This window comes from Corylus avellana, chromosome 1 (assembly GCF_965113065.1).
Source record: "Corylus avellana chromosome 1, dhCorAvel1.hap1.2, whole genome shotgun sequence".
NCBI lineage: Eukaryota > Viridiplantae > Streptophyta > Magnoliopsida > Fagales > Betulaceae > Corylus > Corylus avellana.
In genome coordinates this window covers 7998413-8009096 of record NC_142490.1, presented here as the reverse complement: position 1 = coordinate 8009096, position 10684 = coordinate 7998413, and the positions used below count along the sequence as shown (strand labels likewise).

The window sequence follows — 10684 nt, the reverse complement described above, 5'->3', positions numbered from 1 at the left end:
GCCAAGACAAATAAAAAAGACAATAAAAAAACCACTTCTCCGAAATTATCCATTTTCTCTACCATTCCAATGCCTCTGAGTTCCTCCTACTTCTTATCCCATTAAATAGGATTGAGATCCCCTACAATTTCTCTCAAATTACAAAATTTTATGAGTCTATTTGATTGCAGTTTTGGAAACAGGTTTTTTTGTTTCCAAAACAGCAAAACCCGCTTCTACCATGTAATCATGTGTTTGGCAATCAATTTTAAAAATAAAAACGTTAAAAACAGAAATATGGAAACAACTCCAAGTTGTTTCCAAAAAATAAGTTTGTGTTTTGAAGAAAATAGTGCTCAAACTATGCCCGCTTCTACCATTCAAAGCTTACCATACAAGTATACATCGTATAATAAACTATATATTGCATGATGATCTGAAATATGATGTAATGTCCATTTAGTTTAACGGTTTTGGAAACGTATGGGTTGGTTGAAAATCAACAATTTTAAAATGTAGTTAATGAAAATGCAATTTTTAGAAACAGTAAGTGTTTGATAAAGTTGCAATTCGGCCTTCAAAATTATGAGTTTTGAAAAACTCACTCTTTTGCCTGCATTCGAAAACATAAAATTATCAACTTTATCCTCAAACCGGGTACTTTTCGCAATTCCGTTTAAAAAAACACATTCGGCCTGCAATGCGGCGTGGCCAAACACACTCTTAAATACTTCTCCAATTATTCTTGCTCTACTCTATGGTTTTTTCTATATAAGCAAGTTCCATGTGATGGTTGAGTAGCTGAAGCATAGCATATTAGGTGTAGCAAGAATGTTAGCTGCATATTTTAGTGGTTGATTACTTGATTATACTAATAAAATCAAGACATTTTTCATCTTTTTCATCACAGATTGCTAGATGATATGTTTTTGCTTGCAAAAATTCTTCAAACGATTCTGCATACAACAAACCAGATGTCTCTACAAAGTTAATTGCTACTCAGAATATAACAAAGGTGGTCTTGTGACATTTTCCTTTTGGAGGAAACTTTTGAACCATAAAGCAGATTGTTTGGAGTACCTTTTCAAGTCATTTTTGTAATCTACGTAAGTGAGGCCAAACTGAAAAGTATAACCGAATTCCCACTCAAAGTCATCAAGAAATGACCACACGTAGTATGCCCTCACGTCAGCTCCAACCCTGCCAAATTAAATTGTGCCTGTTAATTAGCAGGGGTGGAACTAGCAATTGGTGTTTCGGGGGTGGGCAGCAAAATTAAAAAATTTGAGAGGTAAAATTTTAATTTTTAAAAATTTAAAAGCATTTTTTAAAATTTTTGAGGAAAACATGGCCAGCCCCCAAGGAGCCACGTAGTTCCGCCCTTGCCCGTTAGTACCTGCTTTGAACTCAAGAATGTAATAGATATGTCATTTATTCAGATTAATTAGGGAAAAACACCTCGGATACCCTTATCAAACGAAAGAAGAAAGAAAATTTAGCTTGTTTGAAAAACCAAAGTGATCGACATATGAGTTGGCTTTCTTCTAGACTTCTTTCCTAGAAAGTTTTTGTGTGTTCTTTCTGTTGTGACAAAATAATTCTAGGATCTTAAAAAGCACATGCATGTTATATGCTCATTTTTCCGTTAGATTTTGCCTCTATGTGTGATTTCTAAGGTAGCACATAAGATTATGAAATGGGAGGGACGAGAATTTGTATTATATGTGTTTTCCCAAAGAAGACGAAAAAATAATTATATGCATGTGCACTCACTTGATAGCCTCTGAGAGATTCGACAGATGGTTGCGATGGTAGTTTAACCTCAAGCTATCATTGAGGGCATCTTGAATCGGCAAATAGCCTTTACCATCGACTCCTGCAAAGAACATATATATATATATATAGGCTTGATTTAATGATTGTAATCTCAAGAACACTAAGTAAAATGTATGTACAAGGATAAAATGTTGTTTTTCTTACCGTTTTCTGTGATGTAAATAGGTGGATTGTTGAAACTTCTACTTACATAGAGCACAAGATCTCGAATTCCTCTTGGATATACGTAGAGCCAGCTAGAAGCAGTCTACAAAACCATTTGTAACGTAGCAATTTGCTTAGTGCAGCTACTAGCTAAGCATATTATACTCATTTATATTGAAAATGGAAACAAACATTGTTGCAGAAATCTCTTTTAACTCAATTTATTAAACTAACATGTGTTTAAACTAGGGTTAACGATTTTGATACGACCCACGAACCCGTCGTAAACCTAACATAAAATGAGTGAATTAGAGTTAAAGGTTTTAACCCATTTAATCAAATGGATCGGGTTAGACTTAGACTATATAGTCTTATTCCCATACTTTGATCCTACCGGATCCCAATACATAACATAAAGGCTAACAATTTTTTTTTATACGACTCGCAAACTCCACATGAACCCAAAATGAAATTTAGCAAATTACGGTTGAAGGGTCTTACTCGTTTAATTAAATGTGATGAGTTAAAATTAACTTATATAGCCTTAATTATATCCGTTCTTCGATCCAACTCGATCCCGACACACAAACTAACATGAATTGTCACCCCTTGTTTAAACTCATATGATTCTTTTATATATATATATATATATATATATAACATTAAATACATGTCAATTTAAGGGATTTGAGAGAGAGAGATTACTGGTTGACCAATAGGAATGCCATCTTTGAACACTGTGACAACAAATAATGTGATGGTGCATGTGAGTGTCAAATGGAAACATAAGATTAACTTGAAAATATTTAAACTCATCAAGGAAGAGGATTGTGAGCTTAACTGGTAAGATTTACACGGCTATCAGTTGTGTAACTTAGGTTGATGCTGCTGAAAGATGAAGAGTCTTCTGCATATCTTGCTGTGTAGTAATTTACGCCAAGGAAATCATATGAACCTTTCAACATCTCCGATTGCGATGCAGTAAATCTGGGCAGTCGATTCCCCAACAAATCTCGCATTGTCTCAGGGTACTCACCAAAGGTAACTGGACCAACATACCTACACAAATAATAATAATAATAATAGCAATAAAAATAAACAAAGAAAAAGATTTGTGTTAAATTAAAATAATTACTTGTTTTAAAAGATAAAATTAATACTTTAACAAATAGCATACAAGAAACCTTTTTCTTTGAATTGTTGAAGGTATAAAGTAGTCAATAATACTAGAAAAGAAATTTGAGCTGAATATGGTAAAAGTTACCCAAGATTACCAAAACAGATTTATCTAAGTATTAAACTCTGTTTTTTTTGTTGAGAAAAATGATATTTCCTATAAAATTTTCCTTAACCAAACTCCCTGAATTTTCACACGTTTTGAAAGTACTAACGAAGTTCAAAAACTCTCAATTAATGGTATCAAACTTTTAATTTCTTTTAATTACCCTCGTCCAATAGAATTTTTCGTTAAATCTTGTCAAAATTTCTAAAATGACAATTTTTTATTATAAAAAAATAAAATTTGGTATAAAAAGAGTAAATAATTGATATACATATATTGTCGATCTCTCAAACTCATAAATTTAAGTTTTAATATTAGTGTTTGTTTCAAAAGATCTATGTGAAGAACATGCTTAAAGACTGTCCAAATTATTGCCTTCCCAAAATAAAAAGCTAACAAAAAATCCAACTCATAAAACTTACCATCCAAACATAAAATCAAGAGCTCTCAAGACAGCCTTGCGGCAAGCAACTGTTTGGAATTTGGGCACCATCCAGTAAGAAGCTACTGTAATCGAAATGTTTCCCTTCTGTGAAGCCTACAATATCAAATTCAGTTAACCATATCATAATTTTTTTTTTTCTTTTTTCTTCCATAAATAATGTTTGCTTTTGTCCATTTAAATATAAGCAATGATTTTGTTGAGGTTATCCCACATCGGTTATGGAAGGAGCTAGTGGTCGGTTTACAAGTGTGAGAGAAAGCTTCACTTCTTGAGCTAGCTTTTGGGGTTGAAAGAAGCCTAAGACCACCAAATCTAGTATCAGAGCCTAGGTTCAACCAACAAGTTTTGGCCCAATAGTTTACGAGAGAAACATGTTGTCTTTGCTCCAACCCAAAGCCAGATGTATGAGGAAAGATTGTTGGGTTATCCCACATCAATTATAAAAGCGGCTGGTGATCACTTTATAAGTGTGAGGAAAAGCCTCATCTCTTAAGCTAGCTTTTTTGAAATTGACAGAAACTCAAGACAACCTAACAGATTTTAATTGTTTGACTCTAATAATTTATGCAAAATAGTTATATGAAACAAATGTTAGAAGCACAAACCTGATACTTTTCCCTGTACAATTTTACAGCAATTGCGTGAGAAAGAAGCATGTTATGGCCCACTATATAGGGTTCTGTCCCTGAGTTCCCAAATGTGCAATTTCCAATATAGTTAGAACATCGACCAGGTGCCTTGGTGCCTGTTGCATACCCTCCACTGGCAAAATAATTTGGCTCATTGAATGTAGTCCAATGCTTCACTCTATCACCAAATTCTTTGAAGCAAAAGTCCACGTAATCTCGGTAATCATCCCTAATTGTTGGAATTGATCGAATGGAAATTACTTAGAAGGTTGGATACGAATATAGTTTTCCTCCAATGTCCATATAATTATGTTACAGAGATTCCCAGCAATTTGTTGCAAGAGTTTTCATGGGACTTACCTGCATGCCCGAAAGGGTTTCGGGCAGCCCGCCACCTGTTTGGGTATGCGGGTTTTATAAGAATTGTCTCACACTTTTTGTTCGGACCCAGTACCTATTTGGGCAGTTAGGTCCAAAAGAAAATTTCTCACATTTGTTGTTCAATAGCAATTCGGGCAACAAATTGCTAGAAATCTAGATGACTAGATTTATAATTCTCATATGCATTTTTAATCAAGCGTATATATTTTAGCAAATGATGTGATTGCGTGCATTTTAAACAAATATCAGTCTAATAGATAAAATTGTGCAAAGAACACTTGTTGATGCTGGTCTCAAACTTACACAATGTCTGGGCTTAAGAATCCATGATACTGGTCTTCAAGGGCTTGTGGAAGATCCCAATGGAATAACGTTACTAAAGGTTCTAAACCTGCTCAAATTGTAGTCAAAGTTGATTAGAAAGAGGCTTTGCTAAACCCCAAAATTATGATAATTAGCTTAACTGTTGGCACGTGGGATAGAAATTCTTAGTAATTTTGCTGTTTTGATTAGTAGCAATTTATACAGTAAATATAAGAGAGTTAATATGGGCCCACCTGTCCAAGCAAGTTTTAGGTTGCCCACTTATATTTGTTTGGGTAAGTGGGACCTATAAAAACTCTTTCACTAGCTTTTTTTTTTACCCAACTCAACTCTTTTTCTTTTTTTTTGGGTAAAGTCTATTTAACCCTCTCAAACTACAACTCCAATGACAATTTACTCCCCAAACTATCAATTGTGACAATTTACCCTCCCAAACTATCAAAACAATGACAATGTACCCCCAATTTTAAAAAAATGACAAAATTACCCTTACTAAAATAAAAATACTAAATTTTATTTTATTTTTTCAAAATTTTAAAGGTATTTTTGTCTGAACATTATATAGGGGTAATTTCGTCATTTTGCTACCATTGGGGGGGTGCATTGTCATTTTTTTGGTAATTTGGAGGGTAAATTGTCGTAACTGATAATTTTGGGGGTAGATTATCATTAAGGTGGTAGTTTGAGGGGGTTAAGTGGACTTTACCCCTTTTTTTTTGAATTGTGAATTTCAACTAGAAAAAAGAGTTGAGATTATGTTTGGATGATGATAAAGAAAATTAATGAAAAATTATAATAAAATATAATTAAAAAAAAATTTGTGGTGGTTTTAAACCACCCCCAGTTGTTTGGGGGTGGCCGAGCTGCTCCCGAGGGTTGATCAGCTACCCTCGAATATTATGAGCCACCTGCAAATTAGACAAGGGTGGAAAACCGGTCGGGGGTGGGCGGGGTGGTCCGACCACCACCCTTAAGTATATATTTTTATTAATTGGGTTGAAATTTTTTTAGATAAGTTAAAAATTTTTGAGTTGAGTTGAGTAGGGTTCCCAAACATTAAATTTTGAAGAGAGAGTTAAGTTGAGTTGGGATAAATTTGTTTCCCAAACATGCTTAGCTAAAATTTACCTTGATAGATGAGCTCATTTATGAGGTTATTGTAGAATTTGACACCTTTCTGGTTCACTCCGCCGCTAATTTTTCCCTCTAAGGACAAAATTAAGCTTTAGTTAAATCAGATGTTACTTGGAATATGTAGACCATGTTGAGAATGCGTCAGAAAATATATATTTTAAAGCCAAAAATGGGTTTCTAGAAAGAAAAAAGTTTCATTTTAAAATGCGTTTTAACCCATTTTTATATAAATTTAAATTTAATAGACTGAATTAAAATAATTTCCTTAAACCTAAAAGAAAACTTTGTCCTTGAGAAAATCATTTTTAATAATTCTTCATGTTATCGACCTCTACACAAAAGTTGAGTCTAGCAATGATCTTACAACTTACTTGGTAGTATTCGGGGCCATGAGATGGAGAATCTAAAGGAATCGAAACCATTTTCTTTAATCAGAGATATGTCCTCCTGAAACATTAATTGCCACTCTTTTTATTAAATTGACCCCCCCCAAAAAAAAAAAAACTTAAAACACATCACATTAATCTATTTAAAATAAATGTGATAAATAGGTGTGAAGAATAGTATTAGTCTTTTAGTTTATTGGATAAGAAAATACAGTAATTTAATCATACCTTGAAGCCATAATAGAAATTATCAGCTATATTCCCGTTGGTATGGTCCGAAATTTTTTCTGCCCCACAAAATATTAATTATAAGCAGTCAAGGGATTGGGTGGTAAACAAAATAAAATAAAAAAATATATCAAACACCAAACTACAGTACTATTACATAGAAATAGAAAACTGTTTTTTCTTTTAATTACAACATGAAACATATGGCATCTAGTTCTTTTTTACTGAACATTTCTTTTCCCAGAAAATGGGAAATAAAAACAAAGCATAATCAAGTAAGATGGAGTTTGATACAGATCCTTACATGAATATAATATGCATGGATTTTTTTATTTCAAGTGAAATAGAAAAAAATTATTCATGATATAAATTAAATTGTAAAGAAATAAATGTGCATATATGTGTTTTATGTGTCATTTAAAATTTTTAAATAATGTGATACCATTATATATCATGAATACCGTTAGATGTATCAAATAAAAACAAAATTTTTATTGTAAAGTAATCATGAGAAATGAAGCGAAGAAGTTGTCATAAGATTACAAATGAAAGGGACACTTTGTCAGCAATGATTCACAGAATTTTCCTTGACTTTTAGGTAGGTTAGTTGATTCTATGTTAATTTTCCTTGACTTTTAGGTAGGTTAGTTGATTCTATGTTTAGGTGATATTTGCATTCATTATTCTAACTTTCTAAGTTTTTAATAATTAAAGTCCATTAACTTATGGGTCCATGCTGGTTAATTATTGTTTATTCAATTACCCACCAAATGGGGCTTATTTAAGATGAGTTAAATAGTTTTTCCAAAAAAAAAAAAAAAAACAAAGAGTTAAATAGTGATTAAAAGCATGGGCAGACCAAGATTTGTAGTATGAGAGAACGAACTTACATACATAGAGAGATACTATATGTATGTTTAAGTAAAATAAATATAAACTAGTCTTAAATTTAATTTCATAGTAAATCTTAAGTTATTATTGCATACAAAAGTTATATGTTTTAAAATAAACTAAAAATGATTTATAGGATTCAAAAAATATAGGTGCATTTACTATTTAGTGTGAACTCTTTCTTTTAGCAAGAACATTCAAATCTCTTAAAAACAACATAGTCAAGCCAAAATAGTATTGCGAACCGAAAGTCACTAATTAAATGGGAGCAATGAATATAGAAGATTCGTGGGGACAAATTTATAAAAAAATCATATCTTAAGAAGATTTTCAAAATGTTTGGAGGGACATTCCCCCAACCTAATATGTGCTTTCGCCCCTGATTAAGAGTAAGCTAAGCACTTAAGAAACATTAAAAATGTTTGATTTCTTTTTTATATGAATCAGTGGTTGATATCTTGGAAGTTTTTTATACATGGGGTTTGATCAGGACTCATGAGCTTTTACATGTTTGTTTTCTTCATTTCTTCTCCTGCATATTTATTGGGGACTGTATTTCTCTTTTTTCTTTTTTCTTTCCATTTTTCTGTTCTTTTTCTTTCTGTTCCTCAAAAAACTCAATGAATATAGAAGCACTATACGCTAGATTGACAAGACAAAATCAAATATATTGGGAAAATGTCTCAAATTCGGTAGAAGGAAATATTCATGCACAGAGGGAGAGGGACCTGGATGTATCCTAGTGAAAGTATCCCATATGCTGGACCCTTTTCCATCTTGGTGTGCAGCCCCTTCGTACTTCAAAATGAATAAAAGCCACAAACATAATCTGAGACTTCGATAAATATAATTCTATCAAATATTCATCTAGCAATGTTTAGCTGAGAATGTTACGTTAGCAATATTGAATTATAAATATTAAATAAAATTATAATATCTAGTATTTCTCGTTTAAGAATGCCATCGAAGTTGGTTGCATATATACCTGGTAAGCACTTGACCCCGCTCCGAACACGAAACCGGCCGGAAAATCTGTCCGGCTAAGACTCTCAGTGCAAGCCAAAGAAGAGGCCAGAGCAAGGAGGTAGAAGAGGAGAGGATGCTGAAGAAGAATTTCCATGTCTCAGTTTTTTTTGCTCGACAGCACTCTTTGACTCCACATGTGTTGTCAGGTGCAAATGCTTGATGACTGCCACAATTCTTAAATATAATTAATTTATACACTTTTTCCTATCCATGTGGTGGATTTTTTTTAGTATCGTGGATTACATGGCTTAATATATATATATATGAAAGGTCACTGCCGGGGCAATTTTGTTGCATATTAGGCCTCGTTTGGTTCGCGGATTGTCTAGTCCATTGGAAAAGGATTAGCTACCACTGGGAATAGATTAACTAATCCTATTCTTTTGTTTGGTTGTAACGCTGGAATAAACTACATAATCATATTCCTTCGTTTGGTACAGTGCAATATGTTGGTGAATGAAATTGTATTGTGATCTTATTTCCTAAAATATCCTTATAATATAAATACAATTTATATTATTAAGGACTTTCATTTTTTTTTTTTTTTTTGAAACATAAACAATTTTACTATAATTTTTTTTTTTTTAGTTATGTCATGTATATATAATTTTATATATATATACACGCTTGAACAGGTATGAATAACCTGTGTTCAAGTGTGTGTGTATATATATCAATGTGATTTTTAATTCAATCATATATATATATATATAATTGAATTAAAAATCAAACTGAGAAAATATAGAGAAAGAGAGATGGAGAAACAGAATAAAAAAAAAAAAAATTATTTTTTATTTTTTTTTAAAAAGCCTAAACAGAATCAAAGAGAAACGATACAGAGAATCAAAAGAAAAAAAAAAAAAAAAAAAAAAAAAAAAAACAGAGAAACGTTACAGAGAAAAAAAAAAATCCAAGAAATAGAGAGAGAATGAAATAACCAAGAAACAAAGAAGAGAAATCGAAGAGAAGAGAAGGGGAGAGAGATCGCTTGCGCAGAGAAGAGAGATCGTTGCTCTTTGAGAGATGGAGATCGTTTTGCAGAGTCTCCTTAAGAGATGTGGGTGCTAGAAGGGTGGGGTTTTTGTGGGTAATTTACACGATAATTTTAATCCCACAGAAAAGGATTAGCTAAGCCACTCGTTTTTTAGTGGCTTAGCTAACCCCGTGTATATAGGATTAGTAATCCCATGGGAATAGCTATTCCCAGGAATAGAGTGTTACCAAACAAAAGACTAGCTATACCTAGTGTTAGCTAGTCCAATCCAAGGGTCTAATCCGCGAACCAAACGGGGCCTTAGTGTCACGGAGGGGAACGGGGATGCGGGATTAATAATTAATTAATATAAAATAATATTATATTTTAATAAAATTTAATAATATTATAAATATGTTTTTATTCCAAACACTCTAAAGAAAGTATTGCATTTTAAGATGTAATTATTTATCAATCATCCGCAATTATTTTGAAGTTATTTTCATTTAAAGCAACATTTAATACCTTCTTTTAACATGCTGTCTCTATTATATTTGTTGTTATCTCTACTTCACTTCACATTTAAAAAACATATTTAAGAGATAATTCAAACTACATGCTGTTAACGACCTTTGCAGATTGGAAATTTACTTATGCTAGCAGAGATGCTAACCGTGCAGTACATGCATTGGCTAGATGGGCGGTAAAGCAGTGTATGGATCAAGAGTGGGTCTCCAACACTCCATCTTGTATTCAGGAGCTAATTGTTTTTGAACAGTCTGTAATGGTTTCTGATGATTAATGATAATAGACAATATTTTACAAAAAAAAAAAAAAAAAATGGGTGAAACTTTACTTTCGAACCCTAAACTACCGTATGTTTTAAGAAAACTCCTCAAAATTCAAAAACTCTCAATTTACACCCATGAACTTTTAATTTCAATCAATTTACCTCATTCGTTAGTTTTAGCCGTTAACTTCTAACAAAAATGCCTAAAAAGACCAAATTGCCCTTCAATTTTCCTT

At 32.4% G+C, this 10684-nt stretch overlaps 1 protein-coding gene across 2 annotated transcripts; it reads right to left on the bottom strand.

Moving 5' to 3' along the window:
• Positions 1-844: 844 nt before the first annotated feature.
• LOC132171121 (beta-glucosidase 17) lies at positions 845-8820 on the bottom strand. 2 transcript variants are annotated; one of them, XM_059582350.2, is made up of 13 exons: positions 8645-8820; positions 8388-8457; positions 6769-6827; positions 6526-6601; positions 6149-6226; positions 5000-5087; positions 4292-4544; positions 3664-3779; positions 2801-3018; positions 2665-2696; positions 1960-2062; positions 1753-1855; positions 845-1179 (listed from the first exon to the last, which is right to left on the bottom strand). In XM_059582350.2, the coding sequence occupies exons 1-13, from the start codon at positions 8777-8779 to the stop codon at positions 975-977; spliced, it is 1536 nt and encodes a 511-aa protein (XP_059438333.2). In that variant the 5' UTR covers positions 8780-8820; the 3' UTR covers positions 845-974. The 2 variants fall into 2 exon arrangements, with proteins under 2 accessions (XP_059438333.2, XP_059438334.2); XM_059582351.2 differs by lacking the exon at positions 6149-6226.
• Between the last annotated feature and the right edge of the window lie 1864 nt (positions 8821-10684).

Bases quoted from the DNA above. Each gene is read 5' to 3' on its own strand.
- LOC132171121 (XM_059582350.2), bottom strand. From the start codon at position 8,779: ATGGAAATTCTTCTTCAGCATCCTCTCCTCTTCTACCTCCTTGCTCTG. The intron at 6,227-6,525 runs GTAAGTTGTAAG...TTTTGTCCTTAG, and splicing joins ATGGCCCCGAATACTACCAA to AGGGAAAAATTAGCGGCGGA. The intron at 3,780-4,291 runs GTTTGTGCTTCT...TTGATATTGTAG, and splicing joins TGTACAGGGAAAAGTATCAG to GCTTCACAGAAGGGAAACAT.